The sequence below is a fragment of the Chaetodon trifascialis genome, chromosome 1 (genome assembly GCF_039877785.1).
Source record: "Chaetodon trifascialis isolate fChaTrf1 chromosome 1, fChaTrf1.hap1, whole genome shotgun sequence".
Taxonomy (NCBI): Eukaryota; Metazoa; Chordata; class Actinopteri; order Chaetodontiformes; family Chaetodontidae; genus Chaetodon; species Chaetodon trifascialis.
This window is the reverse complement of record NC_092056.1, coordinates 9,645,905-9,662,829: the sequence shown is the minus strand read 5'-3', so window position 1 is coordinate 9,662,829 and position 16,925 is coordinate 9,645,905. Positions and strand designations below refer to the sequence as shown.

At 39.0% G+C, this 16,925-nt stretch overlaps 1 protein-coding gene across 5 annotated transcripts in view; it reads right to left on the bottom strand.

Moving 5' to 3' along the window:
* Positions 1-5,234: 5,234 nt before the first annotated feature.
* The window catches only part of LOC139349512 (protocadherin-9), a 197,734-nt gene continuing 186,043 nt past the window's right edge, over positions 5,235-16,925 (bottom strand). For all 5 annotated transcript variants that reach the window (XM_070990590.1, XM_070990431.1, XM_070990670.1 and 2 more), the window contains one exon: positions 5,235-7,311. In XM_070990590.1, coding sequence (XP_070846691.1) covers positions 6,941-7,311 — 371 coding nt within the window. In that variant the 3' untranslated portion in view covers positions 5,235-6,940. The remainder of the gene's footprint in view (positions 7,312-16,925) is intronic.

Below are 16,925 nucleotides of genomic sequence, written 5' to 3'. Positions count from 1 at the left end.
TTAAGGTCAGCATTTCACACAGTTGATTATTGTGTGCTTCTGGATCACCTTGAAACGTGGGTTGGCATCAGGGATACTGCTCTTGATTGTTTCAAATCTCATTTACTAAACAGACCTTTTTGGTATTGGACAGTGAATCCTCTTCTTCTGTGGCCCATCTGACATGTGGTGTTCCCCAAAGCTCTATCGTTGACCCCCAGTTATTTTATGTATATATGCTGCAATATCGTACGTAAAAATTCAGTACCATTGCTAGACTTACACTTACACTTACACAAATTTGTGTCCCATAAAAAACCAGTGGAGAGGGTGATTTTCATCAGTTACATTTTGTGTCAGAAAATGAAGTGCTGGATGTCTTAAAACTTTATCCAGCTCAATGAAAAGACATCTGAAATTGTTATGTTTAGTCCTCCGATCTCTATTCCAATTTAACAAAAAAAAGAAAAAAAAAAACATCTTGGCTCACTGTCTGCAAATGTCAACATGTATCCAGAAACCTGGGTGTAATATTTGACTGACCTTTAATTTGAAAAACAACATACAATGAAATATAACACTATAGAATACAACTGGTCAGCTTTAAACAAATACTAGGAGAAATTTATCAGACTTGTTTTAGCCTCTCTAAACTATTGTTATTGTTATTATTATTATTATTATAATTATTATTAATAATATTTGGAGTTGTAGGCGTAGTTGTGGTAGTAGTTGTAGTAGTATTTTATTCATTATTGTTGGGTAATTTATTTTTATTATTATCTCATGTCATCCCAAAATGTTTTAATCCTGATTGATCCATGTGAAGCACCTTGTAACTATATGAGAACTGGGATTATTATTGTTATTAAGTAGTATTTGTATTACTAGTAATATTAGTATTCATGACTTTTGTGATTTTCACTTCAGCATCATCAGGCTGGCATTTGTACTCATGATTAATGTGTCTCTCTTGTGTTTTTTGTATAGCACCATCAAGTCATATTTTAATTTGTCTGTTACCAAGACCATTTCCAATAACCTCAGCTGTTTGAAATGGTACCATGCTCACACCCTAATCTAAAATGGTAAATATCACACCTGATTTACATCAATATAATGATGTTAACATTTAGCTGAAAGCTCCTCTGTTCCTCAGTGCAGCCTCACGGAGCTGCTAGCGTAGCTGTAGGCTCCTCGTCTCTTGTTTACATTATTTTCTGAAACACTGATTCTTGAAGCTTTTCCTTCAGAAGCCCTCACTATTCACTCAAGTCTTTTGACCTACAGTATTTCACAGTGACCTCAGGGAACGTAATAATTCAAATGATTCAGATTCGTGGTATAAGGTCATAGTAAGAGGAGTTGGCCAAGGTACAATTTCTCCTGTCAGACTCTTAATCTGTCACGGTTACTGCTGTGGGTATTGCATGACAGTACATGCTCTGTCATCATCTTCTCAGCTGACCTTCATGTTTCATTTGGTCAGCCTCCTCTTCCTCAGGGTGTATAATATTAATATATTGTTCTGCTGTTTATTTAAATGGAGGCCATTAAGTTCAGAATTTTGGATAAAGATGCACAGGCCTTAGCTTCATCTCTCACGGTGTCTGGGAGGCTTACTTTGTGTGCACACAGACATCTCTAAAGGTTGTGCTGTCAGGTCTGTACAAGACAATGTACCAATATCTAAACCCCCATTTTCCATTTTGAAACTGATTTCCATGGTGCTGCACATTCATATGATGTCAAAGGCCAGAACCATCCATGCTTGATTTTTTTTTTCATACTTATTGAGACAGCTACAATTCTCATTTGATTTATCCAAAATTGGCATACATTAATAGAACTCTCATGCATGTACATGCTCTCGCTTTATAGAATAGGCTTGTTAAATATCTGCAACTCTGCAATCGTTTTTCCAGCCTGTTGGTTTTCATTTAAATGGGTTTAGATGTGGGATACACTTTTGCAATATCAACTCCAAGACCGTATATTGTACAGGGCAGTAAATTTATGTAGTTTCATAACACATAGTATTTAATACTATGGGCTCTATTTTTGTTGCTAATTATTGATCGCAGTGAAATGCCAGACTCTGTGGAAACCTCACTGTGAGGTGTTGGTGACGTGAGCGCATGACTCTGCTGGTTTACAAAAGTCCACCTGCCCGGCGGTGCGCCGCTGGCACACAGAGTAGACCAGGTCTGTGGTAGCGAGCTTTCAGCGCACTTTTATGCCACCGGCGCAGACCAAAATGGTCGAAAATCCCAATGCCTCTGCTCATTATGCCGACACCCCCCCCCACCGTGCGCAATGCCCATCCAGGCGCACCTCTGTACGCCTCGGTTTACCAAAATACCAAGTGCGCCGTGCGCCTGCCTGCGCTGCTCGAAAATACCACTCCGCCGGTGGCGGAGTCGAAAATAGAGCCCTATGTGTTATGAAACTACATAAATCTCAAAAAACAGGCATAACTAATTTAACCATTCTTGTGAGAAGCAGTTTAACCTATATCTGAATGTCTGTAAACTGTATCAAGTTGACATCCTATGATTTTCTCTGCTTTACTTAGCCACATTTGTCATACTGTATAAGAGTGCTGATACGGATGTACTAGTGAGTGAAGGGTCAATCTGGTCAAGGAAGACAGCTTTGGTTACATAGCTTTAGGCTGCACAACTCTTACCATCTTTTGACTATGATCTATAGAGAATCTTGGTCTTTTTAAAAACTCCACTGTAACGGTTTTAGATCTTGGTGTCCCGCAGAGCTCCTCTTCCAGTGAGCCAAACAGGAATCCCTTCTGGCTGAAGATATTTAGGCTCACAAGGCCACAGGGTCTGTTAGACTGCTTGAGATCCAGCCTGAATTCTCCCACATTCATCAGATGAATTGAAACTAACTGAAGTCTTGGCGCAGACCAGCATTAATTAGTCCTCTTATTATCTTCAAATATTGCCTTCAAAATATGTAGATGGTGCTGTGTCTGTCTCCTATATCTTTGTGGAGAGTTGTCTCTTCTCCTGTCTGAAGTGCATGCCTTCTCTGTGACTGATTCCCCGCTGAACACTCACTCTGTTCCACTTTGTGCACAGAGGTTTCCCTGAGAAAAATATTCTCAAAGCCATATAAAAATGAAATGCGATTGTGAACCTTTTTTCTTGGTTGTGGCGTGACACTAATTTACTTCCCCTCACACTTCCAAGGCAATTAGCTTTGAAGCTTCTCAGAAACTATTCTTGCCCAAGTCGATAGCTAGCATGGCAAATATGAATTTAAGCAGGTCCATTGGGCGGCAGCTGATAAATATATCAAATGAGGTTACAGTGAGAAAGAGAAACCTAAAAGAATGAAGAAAATAAAATGACTTCACCAGTTATGTGGGGTGCCTGGCCCTTCATTACTGGCCAGTGGTAGCATGCAAATTTATTGCTGATTGGCTATGAGTTGATGAGCTCAAGACTGCACTGTTATCCAAACATCTGTGGGAAAATGATGTTGAACACTTGGCAGATGAAACCATATGATGATTGCTAATTTATCATCATGACAAACACGCTGGGAAGTGCATACAGGTATTAGAGCCATTGGGACTGGCCTTACAATACCAGACATTCAATGTACTGATAGGTGTTAAGTACCCAGAATAGCCTATAGTCTTATACTGTAGTCTCAGTCAGCTCCATACTATAAGAAATACTAAATTAACACACCCACATTTTCTGACAGTTAGAGCAGAGGTTTTTGTTGTTGTTGTTGTTGTTGTTGTTGTATTTATGTTTTAATCATTGCTATTTTCTGAGGTCTTATCACTGAGAAGACTCTCTTGAAGTAGAGGGGACTTATGTCATTTACTTATGTACACCAATCAGCACTGAGCATCATTTATATCAGAATCTGATGACAGCTCCTTGTCTGATCAAACCATGCTTAGACTGTCCTGATAAAGCAGGTTAGATTCATTTTTGAGTTCTAATTTTTAATAAATACTGCAAACAAGTTTTTTCTAACTTTAAATGTTGCTGGGCTGTGTCCAAAGTCTAACTGTATTTCGTATACAATGCAATATATTTATTGACCCTGTTCAGATTTGCCCACCATGCAGTGCCCTCAAAAATTGCATGAAAATAGTAGCATCCATGGGGTTCACACTGCTTTCTGCTATCAAACTATGCAATGCATTACATTTCATAGATATGAAAATTAGGATTCATGCAACTCTGTACTCAGCAGTGATGATGCAAAATGACAGTATTTTATAAGTGTCGATTCATGTCTCACTGGAGTAAATTGCTAAGTGTATGTGATGTAGGGAGTAGTGAATGAGTGAACGATGGAGTGATTTCAGACACAGTTAGAGAATTTGATGAAAATGTTAATGTAACCACCTCTTTCAGTGAAGCTTCTCCACACCTACCTACAATAAAAGTGTTAATATTGAAACTTTCCCCCAGGATGCCCCTGGTCCCATAGCCTCGCCACAGTTAGCATTCATGCTGTGCCTCCACCTTATCTAAACTGTCTCCTCAACCAGCTCAGTGTAACAGCACCAGCTCACCTTCAAGGTCCAGATCTCTGACCTCTTCACCTTGTATTTGAAATCTTATTTATCTTAGAAATCTGACCATCTAGTAAGTTCTGAAAGAAGACTCACTAATTCACTGAGAGGTTTCATTGAATGGCTCAGCATTCTGCTTTTTCATAGTGACCCCCTTCGAGAAGTTTCCATGTCCTAGAATTGCCACCCTCAGGATTTGCACTGTCACTGTAGTGGAGGGTTTTTATGTCACACTGACCCCTGGAGTCATGTTTTTAGGGAGCCTCACGCTTTTGGTAAGGACACAAAATGTAAATTGGAGTAATAACCTGAAGAAATGTCATTCAAGAGGACACACTCCCATATAGGATGTTTTAAGAGATGTGTCTTTTTTGGTTCCTAAAATAGCCTAGTCCTCATTTTCAAGACAAAATATGGTAATAACAGTAAATACTATGCCCATGTGATGGCGAAGGACATGGGTCTAATTCACTATCAGGTAATTGGAAGGATCTGGCTGTCCTACAAGACAGAAAATGACTCCAAAAATAAGAAAAAGCTAAATTGTATCTCATTAGTGTACTGTTCTCTAGAAATATTTAGAGTTAGATTTTGCACCAAATTATTCAAGAAAACTGGCTCATGTGTGCATCATCTACACAAAACAGACACAGAACTCCTGAGGTGATCATCTTGTAGACAAATTAAGCATACACATAATTAAAACATTTATTGCAGTAGCTGTATACCTGTAGAGTAGTAACAAGGATTAACTGTTTCAGTATCTGTGATGTCAAACACCCTCACAACTGACAACATACTGCGATAAGCAAATCACTCCATCTCACTTAACTTCTTTATATTGTGACATAAACATGAAAGTGCTTTACAAACTGAATGTCTTCTTAATGCACAAATCAACTCTATTCCAACAAAAGAAAGTGACACAAAAATGATCAAGATAATTTTTAAAAGCTATATCTTTTAGCATGCTATTCCATTGTGTAATTTGCCTTCCATGCTGTGGAATAAAACAAACCTTTTCAGACAGTGGAATGACAGATGATCTTTCACAATTGACCCATTATCTGCACATGCCTTTATGTTTTTCTTCAGTACCAATGACTTGATTCTGTACTTTAATATCTGTATGATTATGTCTCTAAATTTGGCAAACATTCAATGCGTAAGGCATTTGACAGGTTACTCTCTGTAGCCGACATGTTCTCATCATTTAAATAAGCACAATTCAGTGTTTGAGGAAACATCATGAAGGCACAGTGATTAAAGTGTTATCTTAATCTGTGTTTTCTTATGTATGGAAAATCATAGTCAGTGTGGAAATAATATATATATACATATGTCAATAAATTGCAGGTACTACTGAGGGATTGCACTCAGTTAAATCACAATTTGAATAAAATCTATACAATAATAAGATCAACGTTAGATAAAACATTTAGCCATTTACAAATATATTGCTATTTAATTGTACTGAACACTTTCAAAATCAGTTTATAGAGGAGCGCTTTCAGAGCTTTTCATTTTTATAATGCACATATTGAGCACTGACATCCTTCATACAAAATGTTTTGTTGTTGTTTTTTTTAAAAAAAGGTCCGCCTGTGGTTTTGCAGTACTTGAAGAAAATTATCGTGAAATATGGGCAACACTGAGTATATATCGGGATGAAAACTTGTTTCAAAATCAACCAGAGGGTTTTTAAAGAATTCGGTAAATGTTCACTTGTTGTGCACTGTCACATTATAGATCTTTGTCCAGTTGATATCCCAAATCCTGATGACAAGCCATTATGATGACAACAGCCAAGAACTGTCCTATTCACCGTGGTTATTACGGGTACATGATAGTGGTTAATAAGTTTTATTTACAAACACACAGACAATGACAGAATAAACAAGTGTCCACTAACAGTGTTATTAGATCAACACTTTCTGAAATGTAATTCCATTTTCTTTGATTGTGTTGATTAATATAGTCCTGAACAACTCAATAACAACCACACCACAAATATTTGTATATACTGGTCAGCCATGGTAGGGTTTTTTTTTTTCTTGTAATTTGTTTTCATTTTCTCCGTTTTACACGTCCTTCCTCCACTTGTCACACATGAAGTGGACAGATAATGTTGTGTTGAAGAAATCCATGGAGATTCATTAAAAAAGAAGGGGTTTTTCCACTAGAGCGATAGTAAGTTTGAATGGTAGAGAACACAGCATAAGCACAAGTTTTGTGGCCTACATAGTACATGTGGCTATCACACTGCAGAAGCGTCAACTTAAGCGGAAAAAGATGAAACACGAAAGAAAACAATATAGGAGAGGAGCTCAGATGGGTTGCTTTGTCTGTTTACTGTGTCCAGATGTAAGGACGTCTCACAGCAAAGAGGCAAAGTCCGTCTTATAGCTGCTGGTCCTTTGGGCTGTCTGGGCAGGAGGCTGGTTGGCAGGACTTCAGACTCACCAGTGGAATATCAGCCATTCCACTGCCGGTGAAGTGTCCCTCTCCACTCCCAAACTGCTTCCTGTCACCAAAATGCTCTGACCGACCACTCTCATTTTTCCAGGTTCTGGTCAAAGTATGTCCATTGAGAAGTTTGTCCTTGGGACCCCACTCCCTCTGAGACCCAAAACTGGACACAGGGGACTTGGGCTGTTGGTATGTTCCCAACGTCGGTGGCATCCAGCAGTTGTCTGAATGTCCCAGGACTAAGCATTCCTGCGTGCACATCTCTGTTGCCTCCACTAGGCCACGAGGTCCCAGGGGGCCATCTAAAGAAGACAAAAACATACAAAATATATTGAGATCAGCAATATTAACTGCATCATTACAAGTTTGTTACAAAAACCCAAACCCTGAGAACTCACAGTGACACAGTAAAAGCGGTCACTGTCGATGCAGTATAAATTACTTCGATGGCATTGCCAACAAAATTGCTTTCCCCAAATAAAGAAAATAACCTTGTCTCATAGAAATGATGTTTTTACAAACATAGTGTTTTGAAGAATATAATTCCATTTGTTTTTCTGAGAATCTTTGATTTCCCAATATCTACTTCTAGCAGCAAAAGTAATATTAATGTTATGTTTTGGCACTCAAAGCACTTCAGTAAAGGTTCAGGAAAGCTTGTGGTCACAAAACATTCATTGCTGACTTGAAGCACAAGACAGTACTTGAATACTTCATGTTTACCACTTTATTAGGTACACCTGTACACTTATTCTTCGAAGCAAGTGTCTATACAGCCAATAATACTGCAGAAATCAATGCATAAAATCATGCAAACATGGTCAGGAGGTTTAGTTGCTGTTCAAAGCAAACATCAGAATGGTGAAGAAATGTGATCTATGTGACCATCGGATGATTGTTATCGTGTTATGGACATGGTCTGACAATCATAGGGACTGCTGATCCCCTGGGATTTTCATACACAACAGTCTCTAGAGTTTATAGAAGTTGCTGCAAGAAACAACATCCACTCAGCAGCGGTTCAGGCCTTGTTAATGAGAGAGGTCAGAGGAGAATGGCCGGACTGGCTCAAGCTGACAGGAAAGCAATAGTAACTCAAATACCCAGACATTATAGCAGTGTTATGCGGAGGAGCATCTCAGTATCTACGACACATAGAAGTCGATGTTCTATAGTGGAAGAAGACCACACCAGGTTCAATTCCTGCCAGCTAAGAACAGGAAACAGTTGATACAGGCTCAGTAAAATAACACAGTAGAAGATTTGAAACATGTCACCTTGTCTTAAGGATCTCTAGTCCTGCTGCCAGACAGATGGTCAAACTTTGATGTAAACAACATGAATCCAGGGATCCATCCTGCCTAGTGTCAAAGGGACAGGCAGCTACTGGTGGTGCAGTGGTGTAGCATACAACTTCCCGGCACACATTAGGCCCCTAAATACCAACTGGCCATTGTCTAAATAACAGTATTGTTGCTGATCATGTCCCTTTAAAACCACAGTCTACTCATTTTCTAATGGCTACTAAATGTAGAGTTCAGTGAACTCCATTGGCCTCCACACACACCACCTTTGGGTTGTGGTGGGACCGGAGATTTGAAGTATGAATGTGTAGAGGATAAATCTGCAGCAACTGTGTGATGTTAACATGGACAAAAATCTTAAAGGATTCTATGCCACAAAGAAATTCAGGCTGCTCTGACAGTAAATGGGGGTCCTGCTGAGTTTTTAGAATCTGTCATTAATTAAGAGGTCACTCAGTCTACAGCCAAAATCACAGTTTCTCCCTAATCTTAACTGTGTTAGTGGTGCCTACACGTAACTGCATGCAGGATTCAGTACACAAACCTAACCATTGGGTGTCAAAGTCCTGTAAACACCGATCATTCACCTCGATCCTCTCCATGGGACTTTGCCTTAATACAAAAAAGAAGCACTTCATTGAACAGGAAACCTTTGCCTGTGAAAATAATTAAAGCAGCAATTATGTTTCCTTTAAACCATACTGGTAACAAATTAGTAGAATTGGAGTCAGGGCTGAAATAAAAGCACCCACAGTCAGCTCAAAATTGAACTGTTCACTTCTGTCTGTGGATTTGGTGACTTCTCAAACACTTATAAAGACTTAATTTCACCCCCCCCCCCCCAAAAAAAAAAAAAAAAATTGCATCAGCTGCTTTCCTGTGCTCGTTGAGGCTCTCCAGCTCGCAATATGAGGTACAGGTCATGTGAGTTGAGAGACCTGGATTCAGTGGACTAACCAACAGTCTGAAAAATGAATGAGCTATGCTTTCGAGAGCTTGAGAGCATGGGGGGTTATAGATCTCGAGGAGGATGAAAGCATGAATGAGTTCTCTTTGAGCACAGTCATTCCAGTTCATAATACACTGTAAATAGATTACAGGCACTACAGGCAAATCAGCAATAATAAGAGATGGCAGCACACTGTAGTGTTGACTATTCTTCACTCACTATTGTAATTAGACTGTCCAAACAAGTAAACTTTCTTCATCTCTTTCTTCTTTCATCATTGAATCTCAAGCTCTTAAATAAGTTAGGAGATTGCTTGACACTATTTCTAGCAAATAGTTGCTGTAAGTGTAAACAAAGGAAACCAAAATGAACGAAAAAAATGAAGCCCTGTCAAGTATGAATTGATTTTCAGATATTGTTTGAAATTCTATGATTTTGACCAACCTAATGTCGATATGAAGGGTTTCCCAGAGCCTGGAGACCACAACAGCACAAGCTCACTATTTCTTGAATCTACAGTAAATAATGGATGTTGCTCTTTCAGCAGAAATGACTTCAAATTATCCCGAACCCCTTCTCCAACGCCAAGAAAGAAAAAAAAATGTTCAAGGCCAGTTTGCATCTGAAAAAATTATCAGCGGGACTTTCCTCTGCAAGTCATTGCTACCATCTGGCTACTCCTTTGATGAACACGCATCAACGTTCAGACATTAAAAAAATCAAACAAGTCAGTGTTTCAGGTGGTATTTGTTTATATTTCAATTGATCGAAGAACATGAATAATGCATGAAATATAAGGCAGTTCTGCTATTTGAAGAATTCTTCTCCTTTGAGTCATTTTTCTTTCTTAAAGAAGCAACCAATTCTGTCTGTGTTTGTATATCAAGCTTCAAAGAGTAATGAATTCATCTGTTTTTGTCCTAAAAGAGAAAATGATAACTATTTGTCCTAATTTGTCCCTTTGCTTCACAAAGAGCTAATTGGCTGGTGGGTAGGTTCTGTAATATTTCAAAGGGCTTTTTCATTTTTTTTAAGCCCCTGCCTGGATCTGTTTTCCTCCTGGTTAATTTAAACTTACTTAGACAATTTGAGAGTATTCTTTGTTAAGACTTATTACAGGAGCAGAAATAGTATGCTGGTTTAGGTTGGTCTTTATGTTAATCTAAATGTCATAGGTTAGTTGAGTGGTTATGGATTTAATTATATGTACAAATATTTTGAAAACTGACTTTAAATAAAAAATTGAAATTGTGAAATTAATAAAAAAAAAGAGTCATATACATAAATGGCTGAGCTAATGGCTTGAGCTCCATCAAATTACATTTTTGACACTTCATCAAAAGACTCACTGCAATGTGAGAGGCTTGTTAGTGCAGATCCCACTGCGAATCAATAACAAACTCTGCAGCTTTCAACTGCATCATCTGATTGTTTTGGTTTGCCAAGCTTTATAGCTCCCTGAGGTCCGACCTGCTCCCTCATGGTCAAAAACTGGTTAATGAACCTGGTTAATGAATGCGCCTCAGCTGAAAACCTTGTTTTGTTGCTATGCGGTGATTGATTTGGATGTAAATACAGTGCATTATTTACTTCTGTGGTTAAATCTGGAAAACACTGACGCTGTAATCTGACAAACCAAGTGTAGTGTGTCTTCAACCACGGTGAATGTGCTGTTTTACCACACTCCACCATACGGATCAAATAATAAGAATATATCACTTCAAATATATGTTAAAAAAAAACCTTCATGCTAGCTTTAATGTCAGTTCAGTCCGTCTCAATCATAAAAAACTTTTTTATTGTAAACAAATCCCATAAGTTCCACATGCAAAATATAACCATGCCTCCAAATTTTTAATAGTGTTGAAGCAACACTCCTCTGTCGTACACTTGTTTCATTTATTGTGGCCATCCCTTCCATACTCAGTTAAATTTGCAGGCCACAAACTGCAAAGTTTAGCTCAATTAGCAAATTATATATTCATATATTTCCTGTTCCAATGCTTCTTCATGGGTTAAAAAAAAAAGAAGGTATTTTACCCATTGGTTCATTTTCCGTTTTTATGACAGAAAGTCTTTGTGGGTCATTCATGTGTAAAACAATATGAATCAAGGTAATTTTAGCTTAATAAGACCATGTATTCATATTCCACTAAGCCCTGCTGCCTGAACACTGGGTTCTGGCTTTGAAAGCACATTCAAATATGTGATGTGAAGAAAGCCGAGTAGAGAGAGTCAGTCACTCTTCTGCATGAATGTGGAGTCCATCACAATAACAGACACCCATAATTGGCATTTGAGGAGTCTAACCAAGACACACATTATCATAGTTGCATGAAGAACCACATCGAGCAATAATACATGGTACCCAGGAGACAGCAAGATGAATTCCTCAAATGAGATTGTAGCCGAGTGAGTAGACATCTGGGGAGCTGTTAGGAAGGGAGATGGAATAAAGGGGAAGGACTGTGCACATGTACATGGTGTGCAGTGTTGAGCAGGGAAACTATTTACAGACCTGTCAATTATGAGACTTTTTGCTTTTTTGTATTGCTAGGGGAATATTACAATGAAGGCATGATAATAGTGAAGTCAATGATATCATTTCTTCCAGCTTTTTAAATCATGGGATGCTTGAAAAATAACATAAATGAAGCAAATAAATCATCGACTGCACTGTGATTCACAGTATAACTGTGCTGTATGTGGTCTTAGCAGTTTGTGTATTAATAAGAGCAGAATTAGGTGACTGTAATGTATAATGTCATTTATAACAAAAGCAGATCAAGTCATTAATCAAGGGCTCTTTGTGCTTTGCTATTCCCTTGGTGTAATAAACATGACCATTTGCATGTAGATTGGTACAATCAGTGGCCCAAGTGGGCAGCAGAGGATAATTTGAACAGCCATTTTGTCTTCTAATCTTTGCATGCCTGCTGTTTGAGACAAAGCCTGATTGAAAGACCACTTGAGGTATAGAGCTGATGGTTAAAAAAAAATAAAAAAAATAAAATACATTTTATATATATATCTATATATGTATATATAGATATATATGCATGATGCCAAGAAAAAACAAAACAAAACAAAAAACAGGCAATTCTTCGTTCCCTTCATTATAAAAGACTGTGGTACGTCACTCCCCAGGAGCCAACCTCCACGCTTAAAAGCCACCTTGCTTATTCAAAACTCTGACTTAGCAGAGCACATACTTCAAACAAAACCAAAACACCACTCAGCACACTGTGCCTCAGTATATCTTTACTGGCGCTCTATTGATTTAAATGTAGATGGAGTCCTACCTTTAGCAGTGTGCAGGAACATGCCGCTGCATTTAATTGAAAGGACACTGCAAGAAGTAGAACCCTCTCCCATCAGCCCCCCTCCCTCTGGAGCGGACTCTCTGACATTGTAAAACAATGAGTCCAGCTTCAGTAGCAATTCATTAAGCAGAATGTGTAACCCCCCCACCTTATTAGCTATTGTCTTCTCTTTGTTTACTTTTTTGCAGTCTGTCAATGACTTAATTCTCTCGTGGCCCGTCCCACTATGTCCAGTATTTTTGTATCCACATAATCAATACACACAGAGACAAATTCTTAGTTTCATCTTTTGTCCCTGCAAAGCTCTTTGTGGTAATCTTGACTGTTTATGGAGCTCTTTGATTTAATCTGCCTTAAATTAACAGAAACTGCCCATCAGGATTTATTAGCAGCTATAGCTTCTTCTGATTATCTTGTGCCCAAGAATAAGCTTGTTTGCCTCATTAGGTTCTGACTTCCCACTCTGTAATCAAAGCAACATTTCATCTCATGTATCACCACTGTAAATAGGTTGGTGATTGAGCATACTGTCAGTGACACTGGATTTTGGATTTTGATTATACACCGTATTCATGCACAGTAACACACAGAAGTACATGCAAATAGTGTAATCAAGAATCTGTCAGCGCTGAAAACCGTGTGACTTGGAAAAGCCCAGAGGGTGTCAAGTGACATCTTGCTACTCCTGCTGAAACCTTGAAGAGCTGTGGACAGATGATAAGCACTGGCACACCATGACACTACAACTGTAGATAAGAGGCCGCTGGGTATGTACTCCATTGTACTGCTGCTCGACAAACAAACAGATCCCGTCTGGCCCAGTGAAATATAGAAAGTGAACTGTTTCAGGACTCTCGCATGTTGCTTTTGTCTGTATCTGCTGGTTTTAGGAGAACATTTTAAGGCAAATACACCTGCTGCACTGTACCAGCTGTACTGTACCTGAACCTTTATGTAAATTCAAATTTCAAGTGGACTGGATTTTTTATAGACAGATTGACAGATAGGAAGTGTGGCATGGCAGAGCAGCCTTTGATAAACCGATGCACAATTTTTGCAGTTGTATGGAAATCTATGCAAACGCTTTAGGTATGGAATACTGATCCTGAATAAGCTATTTCCTCTCTTTCTCAAACTGCTATGACATGTCCAGTTTTTTTAAAATGAATGTGTCAGCACTGACGGGGGGAAGAATGAAGGCAAAAATGATTTCTGCTACAATGTAAAAAATGACTTTCAATTAATTCTTTTTGTTCAAGAGAAGCTGAGACACAGAACAGAGTTATGTTGACGTCCACTGTCAAAGAATCAACATGCATCAGTTTAAGAGCATCAGCATAATTATTCAGCTCATTTTGGGAAGTCACAGCTCTTCTACATAGATGAAGCTGTATTTGTAACACCGTGCTCCCTTCCTATGCAAGGAATGGCTTCCACATTGTTTAATGTTACTTTGTCAATGCATAGCCCGTTGCTCATGGTTACTTTATTCAAGCAGTCAAGTTTCTTCCTGCACACACACACACACACACACACACACACACACACACACACACACACACACACACACACACACACACACACACAAGCAAATAGCCGGTGGCTGATGGTGTGTGCAGCACCCCTGAGTGCTTTAAATAACATTGAGGCACAGGTGTTGAGGAATGCAAGGGATTCAGAACTCTGTGTCAGATGGTGCTGACTTTTGCTTACAGCACTGTGAGGATGTTGCAGATGTCCACAAAGACAGATAACTTAAAGACAAAGAAGCCATTAGATTGCCTCCTGATACGGAGTCATTAGGATGTGCTGGGGGGCCGGTCTGTTTAATTCTGCAGAAGCAGGTGAATAAATGTGAGCCATGAGCAATAGCTGCCTAATGATGGACACTTTGACCAAACATGTCTCTCTTTCCGGACTCCTACTCAGCATCAACAGATCACAGAGGTGATAGAGGGGGAGGGAATCATCCTCATTTTTGTCCAGAGGTTGTTTGCAACTAAAAGGGAGTGTTCTTGTTTTAGTCTGCCGGCTATTTCTAATGAGATAACGTTTGGCTAATTAATTGGATGCACACTATCCGTGCTGATGTGCCAGTCCCACGCCAACAACCTACAGCCTTCAAAATGGCAAGGGGGAATGGGTGGAGAGGGAGGGAAAGTGATTGAGTGCGGGGGATTTAGTGTCCATGGGGCTTGTTTATTTATCCACGCTGTTAAGCATGCCCAGATGTTGTTATTTGGGGATGAATGATTCTTTGTTTTTGTCCAGCATGGAGGCTCAAAGTGCCATACCGCTGTCTCCAGCTGCCGCTCAAAAACCCACAAGATACATCTGGCAGATTAATTCCCTCTGCTTTAAATCTGTTGTAGGTTTTCTCTGTGACCTCTTCAGCTTCCACTACAAAACATACATGCATACAGTATACCACCAATCCATCCCCGTGTACCCCAAGGCATGTAATGACATACAGTATTATAAACATAGTCTGAATTCATAAAGATGTGCCTCACGCCAAGAGCAAATACATGGTAAATAGCTTGGGGAAAAGTGAGTGGTATGGTGGTTGGTGTCCAACAAGGCATAGAATTACAGCTCCATACCGCTTCGCAGCAAATTTGAAAACAGGTCCTGTGATCTACAGTAAAGGCTATCTGGGGTTGGATAGATATGATAGTAAGCAGAGCAGAACAGAGCAACGCGCTGGATGCATCCTCCAGAGAATACTAGTCTGGCTGATGGATCCTTTCTAGTGCTCCCTTTGAGGCCTGGCAGCAGCTTCTCATGAGAGGAGATGAAGGGCAGGAGAGAGTCAAAATAGAAAAAGAGCTTGAGAATGGAAGTGAAGGGTGGTCAGAAAGATAGAGAAGAGGAGCGAGCAAGATGGAGGAGAAGAAAGGCAAAGTGGAGGCGAGGAACAGTAAGAAAAACAAAACACAAAGCCTGTCAAAAAATTATCATCATTTACATAATTTCCATGATCACTGCTGAATATCATTGGCTTAGACCTCACTTAAAACTATTCTCAGATCAATTTGTAATTCAAATATTCAATGCAAGGTACTCTCTACTGGTCCCACACATTTTTCCTGTTAAAAGTACTTTTTTGCAGCGAGGTATGTAAGGATATAAGTGTGCTACTGATCTTTGTGGAAACGAAGCTCAGACGTGATTAGTTTTTCTGACTCTTTTTATTGATTAGACAATAAATCACTTGATTTTTTTTTAACAAATGTGCACTGAGCAATGCCCATACCACACACTGTACATATCTACATACAGTGTATATCTATATGATGTTTTTTAAAGTCTGCCTTAAAGTGTCAAAAAAATGAACATACGTACTCACACTACTCAGTATTCAGTACTTGTGGAAGCATCGCCGGCAGCACTTAATTTCTTTCATATGTCTTCATCACCATGTATTTTGTGTCAAGTCTTGTTTATTTCTCTAACATTTGCCCCGCACTAATGGGTTGCAAGATTGGCATCATCATTTGTGATTTGAGAAGCATTAAAAAGCAGTAATTGTAAAACAGTCGCACTGTCTGTTGCCAAAACAGCCTGCAACGCTTTCAAATTGCATGCGGTCTGACAGCCCTTGCTATGAACTGACAATCGCAATGTCTAGCCTTTTGATCAAATATATATCACATCATTTGCTAAATAGTATTCACATGAGATACGATTCTTTCTACCCTTTTCTAATTCACCTCTGCCACAGTCTGGAGTCTAATTGAGAGATTCAAATTTGTAGCCACTATGTTACAGTAAAGACCCATTCTGATGGGTATTTCACTTTTTCCTAAAGTGAGGAACTGCTATGAAACCCCAAGTAATCCAAAATATATTTCCACTGCTTTCTTTCGTTTTACCCCCAATGCTTTCTTCACTCAAAACTCCACTGCACCACTCTAGGGGTTGACTTCACATCCACTATAAGTGGAATATTCTATCAAAGTTGTTGAACTTTAGTAAAGTAACATTAAAAATTAAACAGTTGTTTTAGGAGTCAACATATTTCTTTCTAACCTTATTTAAAAGCTAAATTGATGTTTCCTCTGTATGGATTAGTCGTGATTATTCATTTAAAGTGTTTTGTTGCCATTTTGTAGTGCCGAGATACACAAGTCAATGACAACAAGGTTGTATTCTCAAAAGTATTGCTCAGTTCATACTCTACATATTAGATTCTAGGCTTTTATGCAAACTTTCAATAAAGATGTCAGTGAATATGGTATGAATCATACACTTTGAGTTCCCCAGTGCATTAAATCCATCTGGTCTCTCATGCTTTGGGAAGAGGCTTAGCCTTGTCCTGTATCAGATATTGTCGACAG